At 47.8% G+C, this 12,500-nt stretch overlaps 1 protein-coding gene across 4 annotated transcripts in view; it reads right to left on the reverse strand.

The window, feature by feature from the left end:
- The window catches only part of samd11 (sterile alpha motif domain containing 11), a 130,914-nt gene that overhangs the window by 58,210 nt on the left and 60,204 nt on the right, over positions 1-12,500 (reverse strand). For all 4 annotated transcript variants that reach the window (XM_063208988.1, XM_063208987.1, XM_063208986.1 and 1 more), the window contains exon 4: positions 11,130-11,242. In XM_063208988.1, the coding sequence (XP_063065058.1) occupies positions 11,130-11,242 (113 nt within the window). The remainder of the gene's footprint in view (positions 1-11,129; positions 11,243-12,500) is intronic.

Here is a 12,500-nt window from a genome sequence, read left to right on the forward strand (position 1 = left end):
TAAGACCCTTAGCGCTGCTCGGCTCAGTGTTCTTAGTAAAATCACCAAGCAGACAGCAATCGTACTCCCAATCATCTACGTATCTCTTTACAATGAGGTCTTCCGCTCATACGCTGAGGCAGAATACCAGCAGTTCAGGTGCATGGGGCTCTGCGGTTAAAGGGCTGGTTGATGATTGTGGAAAGGGGAGCAGGGAGGACAGTGTTTGGATAAGGTGGATGCATGTCTCCCCTTTCTTTCTTTCTTCCCGCTTTTTCGTTATTTTCTCTCTTTCCTTCTCATGGTCTCTCTCAGGGTATCTCTCTCTCTCTATCTCTCTCTCTCTCTTTCTCTCTCTCTCTCTCTCTCTCTCTCTCTTTCTCTCTCTCTCTCTCTCTCTCTCTCTCTCTCTCTCAATCCTATGCCTTACCCACAGGGCAACGGGGTCTATATTTTACCCGACCAGCCCCTGACCAATCCCACCCAGGGCTGCTGACAGCTTTGGCTGGGCCCTGGACAAAGTCGTCCGAATGAGCCCCCCCACCCAATACATGCAATGTAATGAGAACCCAATTCTGGGGCCCCCTTCGCTCTGGGCCCGGGACAGCAGACCCCTTTGTCCCCCCTGTCGGCTTCCCTGATCCCACCCATACATAAACCTCCACCCCAGACCGAGCGGCCAAATGACCACCCACCCCAGCCCCCACCCCTCCTCTGGGGCCATGTCCTTATCACCATCTTCTTGTGGGCGCCCGTGCTATCGACTCTCTGCCTTACGCATAGCTTAGAGCCTTTGTCAGTGTCACCTGCCACGGCTCAAGGTTGTTTATGTGGCTTTAGTATCAGCTTCATATACTGACACACACACCGACGACACATACGTACGTACATACAGACACAGACATAGATAGACACAGACACACACCCACACACCCACACACACAGACACAAAATTCTTTTTGGATATGGGCCAATGGGCTTACTCTCGGTTTATTTCGAATATGATGATTCATTTCTTAATTTGTTAAACTGCACAGATAAATACAAAAAAGAGGACAATTAAAAGTGCAAAAGTGCAGATGAGTGAAGGTGTCTGTTGCCACAGCTTTGCTCTGGACTAGTTAGAGAGTGGAGAACGAAGTAACAAGTCAGGGGTGCATTTCTGGAAACCATAGTTGCTAACTACGTTAGCTACTTTGTTGTTTGCAAGGCAATTTCCCATTGGCAACTACCGAAGTTGCTAACAACGCTTTCCAGAAATGCACCCCGGACATGAAGAGCAATTTCTACAAAGACGCTGTCTTTTGAATAATTCAATATTCTGAATAATTTTGAACCAATTATGCTCTTGCAGTGATGGCATCAAACCTTTGTTGCAAACACAAGCTTTATTTATTTATATCCACAAACAACTTTCACCATGTTTATTTAACTTGCATTTTTTTTTGCTAAAAACATTATTTTCTTTTTCAGGTGGTGTCCTTGTAACTGCCGAATGAAATCAAAAGACAGACCTTTTTCTGTTTGGGTTTCTGCAGCAATTGAGTTTTTTGTCATGTTTGTCCGGAAAAAAATCATGCCTGATCCAGCATTCATTCTCCTGATGTTCAAAACTAGCTGATGAATTTCAGCATCTATCAGAGGTGTATTTGTTAAAGCCTAGCCTGAACTTAGCCAAAGTCCATCTTTGTGAAAGCCAGCCTCAGGGTCTGACTGCATGGACAAGCCTATTATATTCTATGCACATAATTCACAGACATGGTGCTGAATGACTTATAATCTCTTTCTCTCACTCTCTCTCTCTCTCTCTATCTCTCTCTCTCTCTCTCTCTCTCTCTCTCTCCCTCCCTCTCTCTCTCTCTCTCTCTCTCTCTCTCTCTCTCTCTCTCTCTCTCTCTCTCTCACGAAGCTTGCCTTGAACACCTCCTGTACTGCTATCCAAATCTATTGACTAGCTCAGATGCAGGCAGCGGGAATGGCCGACAGACCTAAACTGAGCATGAATCAAGGTGATGTATGTGCCCAGAAAGCCAGGATACTGGCCTCATAAACTTTTTTTCTTATGGGATAACACTAAATTTTCACTTCTCATACAGACGTTATAATGGTCTGGCAGGTGGCCTTTGACTGCTCTCACCACTACCTGTTCAGTAAGACGCAGCAGTGTGGGACATGGGGGCCAACTTCACCAAAACAACAGCAGCCGAAACTATCTTTTGGTTGTTCGACTTTGGTACTGTATATGGCTGTCAGTTTAACACATAGGGTAGGCCTACCTGTCTGAAAACCAAAGTCTCCACTCCCTGATTAAGAGGAAGAATGCTATGAGTACCAGGGCAGCAGCTTGGTTGAGTTAACTTTGTTAGCATTTAGCACCTGTAATTAGCATGCACAATTATTACTAAGGCAGACATCTAGCACAATTGAGAATTAGATTGCAGCTAATGGCCTGATTATAATCTGATTAGCCCCAGGCTTGCTGACACTAGCTTTGTAGCTCAGAGCAGCGGCTAGCTACACTGGTAGGCTATAAACAGGCTACTTATTCCCGCTAGGCTAACAGATTTGGACAAACAAAAGCTGCTGTGGCTAGCGTCCATGACGAGCGGCTAGATTTGAAGCAGTTTTAACATATTTTGCAACATAGTCCAGACATTCTCTTAAGAGGGGAAAAGTAATATCGTTTACTCCTTTTCCAGCATTCCTAATGTTGAGATATTTCAAAATGTCACGAGGTGATGCACATTCCAGACAAAAAAGAGGCCGTTTGAAAAGAAAAAAAAAAAACCTCTGAATCCTCTGAACTCTAAAAGCTTGCCGCAAATTAAATAAATAAATAAAATAAAATGAACTCAGGGCTCCTCTGAGGCTGGTCTGCACCAGAAGCAGTCCTGGAGTTCGTGCGGAGGGTGCCTGCAGGTCAGAGATTTAAAAGCGGAAAGCTTTTAATGCCAATTAAATGTTGCCTCTTAAAGCGCTGATGCGCCCGTTTAACACCAAACAGAGCCTGCCTGCCGGCCCGCTGCCTCGCTTCGTCTCCACAGCGACCCAGCGTACCCTCTCCTTGCTCCCTCCACCCCCATATAAACACACACGCATACAACACACACATAGTCCTGAGATGTACACACATACATCAACATGGAAAGATACACACACACAAACACGCTCTCACACACATATAAACACGCACACTCCCTCAAGCACACACAAGCATACACACGCACACACATCGCCTCAGCTCCGGCGCCTCCCCTGCGCCGCGCCACCACTAATACCACTAAGTAAATAGGCTAGGCAGCTCCTCTGCCAAAAACCTCTCCTGCCTCTCCTCCTCCACCTCCTCCTCCGCCTGATCCTCCTCAAGCTGGCCTGCCTGCCTGCCTGCCTGCCCAGCCTGCCTGCTTGCTTGCCTGCCTGCCTGCACTCAAACTCAAAGTCGTCCGTCTTTTTCAGTTACAGGAGGCCAAACAAAGAGAGTAGACGTGGAGCCTGACGGCTGGCCTGCCCGTCGGCTGACTGGCCTGGGCGGCTGGCTGGCTGGCTGGCGGAGCTTGCTGACTGGCTGGCTGTTGGCCTCTGGCCCGGGTCTCAACATGTTTAACTTCACTTCTCTCCTCTGACAGGTAAAGGAGCAGCATGGGAGGGGGGTGCAGGGTGCAGGGTGTGGGGAGGAGGATTGTGGAGTGGAGTGGGGTGGAGTAATCACTTAATGTTGGGGTGGGTAGAGCCAGAAAGATGGATAGAGAGAGTGAGAGAGAGCGAGGGAGGGGAGGGGAGGGGGGGGGGTGCAGAGCAAACACAGAGAGAGGGGCAGAGCAAATACAAAAGGCGTCATGCAGAGAGACAGCAGCAGCAGGAAGAAGACTTAGAGAGAGAGAGAGAGAGAGAGAGAGAGAGAGAGAGAGAGAGAGAGAGAGAGAGAGAGAGAGAGAGAGAGAGAGAGAGAGAGAAGAAGAAGAAGAAAAGAGAGAGAGATACAAAAAGATTTGGGTTTTGGCAATGATTACCCCTCCTTCCTCCTTCCTTTTTCCTCTCTTCCATTTTCTGTCTCTTTTATACGCCCACCCCCACCCATCCCTCATTCTCCTCATTCGCTCATCCTCCTCCTCCACCTCCTCCTCCACCTCCACCTCCACCTCTATCCTCTTCTATCCTCTGCTGCTCCATCCTCCTGCTCCCTCTATCCCGTCCCGACCAACCACTGACAGCTCAGACAGCCAGACCCTTTAATTCTCTTTTTCTTATTCCCTTAATCTGTCATCTTTATCAGGCGGCTCCGGGTGGAAGTGCCGTAGCGGGCGGCGGGCAGGCGGGCGGGAACCACGGCCTAAAAGCCAACCCCCCACCCCTCCTCAAATCCCCAGCCCACCCCACCCCACCCCGCTCCCAGATCAATCTGCACATTACAGCTGACAGAATGGTGCTAATAACTTATTGATCGGCTGTTTGCGGCCCCTCTGCCGGGCCTGAAAGGCTGCCATTGATTGGCTATGGGGGGGGGGGGTGGTTGGAGAAGGGGAGGGGAGGGGTAGGAGGAGAGAAGAGAGGAGGCGTTGTGGGTGGGGGAGTTGGATGAGGCTGTGAGGGAGGAGGGAGGTGGGAAGAGAGGGGAGGAGACGAGGTGGGGGGAGGTTGGTGATGGTGGAACGGTGCTTCCGCTTGCCCAGAGGAAGATGCAGAATGGGCCCCCCCCCTCCTCCACACACACACACACACACACACACACACACACACACACACACACACACACACACACACACACACACACACACACACACACAGACCCCCACATCAACGCTGCCGCTCTCCCACAGTGAGCCTCAGGAGACAGGACGCAGGGGAGGAGGAGGAGAGAGAGAGAGAGAGAGAGAGAGAGAGAGAGAGAGAGAGAGAGAGAGAGAGAGAGAGAGAGAGAGAGAGAGAGAGAGAGAGAGAGATAGGGTGAGGGAGAAAGAGAGACAGAGACAGAGAGAGAGAGAGAGAGAGAGAGAGAGAGAGAGAGAGAGAGAGAGAGAGAGAGAGAGAGAGAGAGAGAGAGAGAGAGAGAGATAGGGTGAGTGAGAAAGAGAGACAGAGATAGATAGAGAGAGAGAGAAAGTGAGCGAGCAAAAATGGAAAAGGGGAGGATTTTTTTCTGCAATAAAACAGTAAATGAGGATAAGAGGATGACTATGAACTGAGAACGAGGTAAAAACTCGACACATAATGAATTGTAGCATTCAGCTGACTGAGGACTTATTGTTTCTATCTATCTATCTATCTATCGTTCTCTCTCTGCATCTCTCACCCACTTTCTTTTCCTCTGTCTCTCTATCAAATACACACGCACACACGCACACACACACACACACACACATACACACACAGGCTCACGCATCAGTGACAACTGTCTGAGGCAAGGAGTCAGGGTTTGTGGTGCGGAGGGGCCACCAAGATCAAACAGAGGAGTGTCTCTCTCTCTGAGAGAGCGTCTGTTCACTGTTAGCGAGGTGAACAATTCTTGTGTGAAATTAAATTAGAGTGCACACACTAACTCTCTCTGTCACAAACACACATACACGGACACACAGACACACACAAACAAACGTAACACACACACACGGATGTGAACACATACTCCAATGCAGAGCCCACAGAGTAAACAACCCCCTCAGCACACACAGACATGCACGCACACACACACACAAACACACAAATGCAAATGCACACATACACTCAAACGCAAAGCCCACATACAGTCAACAACCCCCCCAGCGCACACAAACACACAATCAAGGATTTTTCCTCATCTGCCTCAAGAGAAGAAAAGAAAAAAAACAACACAAAAACAAAATGGGGGGAGTCCAAAAAGGAAAAGGGTGGGGAGGAGAGAAAAAAACAGCAGAAACACCTTATACGCCTATTAAGAGTCTCTGGTCTGACCGCAAAGCCACATTTTGGAGTCTGCACAGGGAGCCAGACAATCTACCCGGCGCCCTAGCCCTCCCTCCCTCTCTCCCTCCTTTCCTCCCTCCTCTCTCCCTCACTCTCTACTTCTCTCCCTTCCTCTCCATCGCTCTCTCCCTCCCTCCCTCCCTATCCATCTTTCTCGCTCTAGCCCCTGCCTGCCCATCTCTCTCTTTCTCCCTGTCCCTCTCTCTCTGCATCTCTCTCTCTCTCTCCCCCCCGGTATCCCGCCTCTCTCTCTCCATCCCCCTCCTGTCCGCCTGGGGGCCAGTGTGGCCGGTCGTTCGTTCGTTGTGTCGGTCGGCCGCCGGGGAGCAGGGGGGGGGGAGGGGTGGCCTGTGTTCCACTCCGCTCCGCTCTGCTCCGTCCCGGGCTGTTGACGCCTGGGTCAGCCCTCCTGTCTGTCCCTCAGATTTAATTAACGGCGCTCTCCAGCCGAGCAGCCCTGGCTTCCTCCCTCCCTCGCTCTCTCTCTCTCTCTCTCTCCATCTCTCCCTCCCTCGCTACTCTTCCTCTGCCTCCTCTCCTCCTCCTCCTCCCTGCCTGCCTGGTTGGCTGTTTGTCGCGACTACCGCTTCTCCTCTCCCTTCAGCCCTCCCTCGTTTCTCGCTCCCTCTCTCTCTGTCTCTCTCTGTCTCTCTCTGTCTCTCTCTTTCTCTCTCTCTCGCTTGCTCGCCTCTGTCTCTCTCCGCTGTCTGCTCTGCTCTGCTCTAGCTCTAGCCCGCCTGCCTTCCTCCCCTGATACCGCCGCCGCCACTGCAGCCTCCGTCTCTGTCTCTCGCTGAATCGCTCCCTCGTTCCAGCTCGCCTTTCGTAATGCGCTTTCCCCCCCTCTACTGCCTCTCCTTTTACTCCCTCTCTCCGTCTCTCTCTCTCTCTCTTCCTCTTTTTCTCTGTGGTTCACACACTTCTTCTAGTTCTCCCTCTTTTTTGCCCTGCTTCATTTCATTCTCTGCTTGCTTGCTCTTGTCAGCCACTTCTCGTGCACAGCCCTGTGCAAAGACACTTTTTTTAAAAGTAGGTTTAAAGTAAAGTATACTTTATAAAAAAAAACACTGAAAACTCGTTTCTCATAATAAGTGGTAAAGTCCACAACACTAATCTGGCTGTCAGTCTCAGACACCACGTGCACATGTGTGGGCATGTGGTATATTTTACAGGATTTACCTGTAAGAGCTAAACTTTGACGCGCTCGGTTAGTAGCATTCAGTCAAATGAAACGTGTAAGCATGTTGAATACTTTACACACATAAGAGCAAAACACTATGAAATATCCATTCACCACTAAATCAGACGTGTTCATACATGGCTTCAGCTCATGGCAATTCAGACCCACATTTGCAAAGGTTACAATAAAATGGCATTAACATGCTCTGCTCTAACCTGCATAGAGCACATTGGGATGCTACAGTGGCACCTTGCTAAGTGTAGGCCACAATGCTTCTTGTGAGTCAGAATAAAGCTTTTAAAGCGATGGTTCGGAGTAGAATCACCCTAATGCCATTTGAACCGTGACACCCATCCACCTTTACACCCGAAGTGTTTTCTGCCGCAGGCTTACATCAACAGAGCTGCCGTGTTATTCGATGTTTATTCCGGATAGCTTGACTCAAGCGCATATGGATCCTGGGCACCGTCTCCAAACTTTCCCCACAAAAATAACATGTCATGACACCAAACTTCTACAGTATAACAAATGTGGTTTGTACTCACAAAAAGAAGAAAAAAAAGAAGACGATTAGCTTTTCTGCTGCTAAACATCCGTCGACGTCACTTCCTCCAGCTGGGACTTTCTTTATTGTAAGGTTTGTGTTTTAGTCCACAGCCAGGATATATGCACGAGTGTGGCATCGTCTTCTATTTATTAAACGTGGTAAAATTTAAATCCAAAGTGGTTAATTTCTAGTTGTAGCGCAAGCTGTCTTTTTGAGTTTTCCGCCTTCCGGACTCACGTGTATTTGTTTCCATCAACAACGTCCCAGCTGGAGGAAGTGACGTCGACGGATGTTTAGCAGCAGAAAAGCTAATCGTCTCTTGTGTTGTTACTAATAAACTCCTGGACTATGTACAACGTTTCAAATTCATCTTTTTGTGAGTACAAACCACATTTGTTATACTGTAGAAGTTTGGTGTCATGACATGTTATTTTTGTGGGGAAAGTTTGGAGACGGTGCCCAGGATCCATATGCGCTTGAGTCAAGCTATCCGGAATAAACATCGAATAACACGCCAACTCTGTTGATATAAGCCTGCGGCAGAAAACACTTCGGGTGTAAAGGTGGATGGGTGTCACGGTTCAAATGGCATTAGGGTGATTCTACTCCGAACCATCGCTTTAAAGTCAATTTTCCATGACTGTGGCGTGCAAAGCTGAAAGATGATTGGAACGCTGTTCCTTCAGGTCGACCTAATGATTGGCTGTTGGCAGCAAAGCCGGCAGTATTTGCACATACCTGCCATACTGCCATTGCGAACTGTCCCCATCCATCTCTATGGAGATTTCATACGTGCCCCGTCTCCTCTTCATAAACCTACGTCTGCCTTCTAGCAGTAGACCATTGAGTCTCCACTGCAGTAGAACATGGGGACCTCAATTGAGTCCTAATAGCAGTAGGCCATTCAGCCTCTATTGTATCAGGCCATTTCTTCATTACAGGGGTGTGAGTTCTTACTGCAGAAGGCCATTTAGTCTCTACTGTCGGTCAGTCATTGAGTCTTTATAGTAGTCGGGCATTGAGTCTGTACTCTGGTCAGCAGCGGAGTCCCTACAGCAGCAGTGGCAGGCCATTTAGTCTCTATTGTATCGGGCCATCGCACCTCTACAGTGTGGTGAGTCCTTACTGCAGTAGTGCATTGAGTTCTAATGGCAATACACCATTGAGTCTTTACAATATCCAGCCATTGAGTCTTTATAGTATCCAGCCATTGAGTCCCTACTGTAGCCACCAGCCAGCCATTGAGTCCCTACTGTAGCCACCAGCCAGCCATTGAGTCCCTTCTGTGTGCAGAGTCCCCCGGTGACCCCTGACCTTCCCCGGGGACACTGGTTCTCTAATTTCACTGGCAGACAGAATTAGACACAGTAGGTGATCGGATTGGACTTGTTTACAGACACCGGGTGAGCCGCTTAAATGGACTCCCAAATCTCCGGTTAATGCGCAAACGGACAGGTTTTATCTGGACCCATGTGGGGAGGGAGCGAGGAAAGACAAGAGGGAGGGAGAGAGGGACAGAGGGAGAGAGAGAGAGAAGGGGGAAGGGAGGGTGACAGAAGCCCTCATCCCATTGTGTCTTGCTCAATTAAGATTAGAATTAATTGAGATTTCTCAATTAAGATTATTGGAGGATTAAACTCGTCTTTTTTCCAGCAACCCTTCCACCTCTGTGAAATCCTGCAGATCTCATGTCCAGCCCAAACATCCGTATGCGAATGCATCATGTGATTTGCCCCTCACTGAGACTCATCTTATGGATAATCACAGCAACGGGGTGCTAACATGTGCAATAGCGGGGTGCCAGCAAAGCTCGGTTCTGGTCAGTATCAAGAGTTCATTGATGCTGTTTTTGTAATTGAATGTAAGGCTGCTGCTCTCCACATGGTTAAGCCCAAGATACTGCACATTTTTTAATGTTTACCTATATATCTATTTGTATTTTTTTGACAGTGTCCATCTTCATAAATAAAACACCAGGCATTTCAGGTCAAGTAAAAAAAACAACAACAAAGTTCCAACTTTGTAAAAGTTGCTTTTTTGCCCTTTAGTTTGTTGGCGCTAGTTGTGACAGAATTTGTAACTTTTTTTCCCCTCCCCACAGCAACAACCTTGTTCTTGAAAGCGGTACAGCAAACAGACGTTACTTCACATTTTAAATTAGAATAAATCTATTCTACTCAGGTTCTGCCTCCTCTCAGACTTTCTTTCTGCACTGCCAAGACCTTGCCGTGCTTCATCCAGATCAGACGTGACTTCTCAGGGCACAAAAAGTACCGTTTACAGTAAAGATCACTATCTTGGCAGCCTATTCAAATCTTCAGTGAATACGCATTTACATAGGACATACATGTACATACATCATGTTACACAAAGAGATAGATTATATATATAAACAAACAACAAAGGCCGAGAGACAAGACATATGGCAGGTGCTAGAGCATTTTGCGGAAGTATGACGATGCCTTGCCAACCCCTTGGGCTAAAACACCTGTGAAAACGCTGAGCCCTGAGACTGCACCGTCTCTTACGTCAATGTGTCGCACGTGAAAGCATAACAACAGCCGCGCTCGGATTCAAGAAACCACTAATTGCGAGGCAGCGCTAAAGAGATAGACGGTCGGTGACGAACAGCAGTCACACTGAAAGAACTGGCAGCGGGTCAGCCGCCGGCCCGGCAAAGGCAGCAAAGAAAAAACAGAACACAGCCTTTGATCACGTCTTCTCTCTCCCCAATTTTTTACGTGTGTGCAAAGCCCAGACTGTATGGAGAATCCGAAAATTTGGCCGGAGCACAATCTAGGCATTAGATTAATGGCCGCTGTAGTCCCTTTGTTTGACGGGAATGGATTAATGAGAAACAAGGCCATTGGAGCCGAGTGGTGATTTAAAATGAAAGGGGGGCTTTAGGGAAACGGGTGGGGGGGACCTGGCGGCTGATAAAGAAATCTCCTCACGACCAAAAAATAAAATATAAAGGGGACACATTAAGCACCGGACACAAAAGGGGCATGAGTAATGAGCTTAAGTTTGTCAATCAAGTAAATTACACCAAAATGAGAGATGTAAACACTGATGGAGTTTAATTATCTAATGAGCAACGTCTAAAAAAACAATACAGCACCCTCCTCTTTGTCATGTGCAGGTTCGTAATGAAAAAAAAACAAGCTGGCAAGAGAGCTGAGCACTAGCAGCAATCACTGTGGTGTTGGGAAGACGAGAGAAAACTGAGGCAAAGAAGCCGAGAAAAAAACAGCAGCAGCAGCAGGCAGCAACAGCAGAGGCAGTCAGCAGCAAAGCTCCCTCCTTCCACCCACACAACACACACACACACACACACACACACACACACACACACACACACACACACACACACACACACACACACACACACACACACACACACACACACACACACACACACACCACCTCACCCCACCCCGCTGTCCTCCCCCAGTCGGTCGGTCGGCCACTCCAGGCGTGCCTTACCTGCCTGTCCGGGGCCAAGGTTGTTAATGTCGGCACAGGGCTGGCCCTCGGGCATGCCGTGCTGTCGGGTGTTGTGCAGGTTGGAGATGATCGTTGAGAGGTCACTGTCACGACTGGAACAGCCGCAGGAGCAGCAGCCGAAGGAGGGAAGGAAGGAGGGAGAGAGAGAGAGGAGAGGAGAGAGGTAAGGATGGTGAAGTAAAGTAAAGAGAGGAAAGAAAAAATGGAGGGGGGAAGAGAGAGAACTTTTTAGCACAAAAATATATTTTTAAAACATATCAGGTTTAATAAAGACAGCGCTTTTCTCCAGAAATGTTGCTGCTGCAGAGTTTGCACACCCTACAGGAACCACTGTCCTCGTTCACCCAGTAAGAGTCAGAAATTGCCAGGTTTACACTGGATTTATACTTATATCCCTGCCCTGCATAAACCAAAATCGAAACACATGAACATATGCACAGAATAAAGATGTTTTTTGCATAACAACTTTCCCAATGCAATGATATTAGCTCATGCTAGCATTATGTAGCACCCAACGTTAAACATGGCTTTCTCCTCCATCCATTGAGCTGTTGTTTCAACAACCAAACGTATACAAAGGCAAAACACACAGATGGACACACACCTACATGCTAAATACTGGAAAAGATAGTAACGTTCATCAAAGCACAGTCACAATTTACCTGTTGGCCCCAGCGAGAATCATAGTCGTTCTAGCCTACATGTTCCTGACATGGAGCACAAGTGTGTTTTAACGGTCATTAAAGGTTCCGTGCCAGCTTGCCTACTCTCTTTTGGATTAAACGTGTGATAGACAATGACAGACTTCCGTATCAAGCAATTTTGAGCATCATCCCCTCTCATCTTCCAACTTAAGATGCTTTAAAACCAAGACATTGAGGAGCCATAAGGCGTTTAGGGGCTTAAAACAAAGTGATTATCGTTTTCCACCACCAGTCACTAAAATAAATTTGGTGTGTGGGAAACGCAGGTAACCGAGCTGGGACATCATGACACGCAGTTACTGTTCTGGACCCCTTCTCTCAAAAGCATTGTTGCTGACCAGTAAGCAACTTACTGTACTGGGTTTCCAATGGGAAATTGCATTTCGACCAAGTAATTTGCTAACTTACGAGAGAAACGTTGAGAAAGGCACCCCTTGATTGGAGGAGCATTTGTGGTAGACATGCTTAGCAAGATCCGCATGATACCGGTATGCACAAGAGATTTGTTTCTCATCATCAAACATGGAACAAAAATATTTTCGAACAATATTTTATATGAAGACAATTCTCAATAATACTTTGACGTATGTATGTGGTTATATTGGTATTTTGTATAAATATAGGACAGGCTATGAGACACTTTTTA

Source organism: Engraulis encrasicolus, chromosome 10 (assembly GCF_034702125.1).
Source record: "Engraulis encrasicolus isolate BLACKSEA-1 chromosome 10, IST_EnEncr_1.0, whole genome shotgun sequence".
NCBI classification, from domain to species: domain Eukaryota; kingdom Metazoa; phylum Chordata; class Actinopteri; order Clupeiformes; family Engraulidae; genus Engraulis; species Engraulis encrasicolus.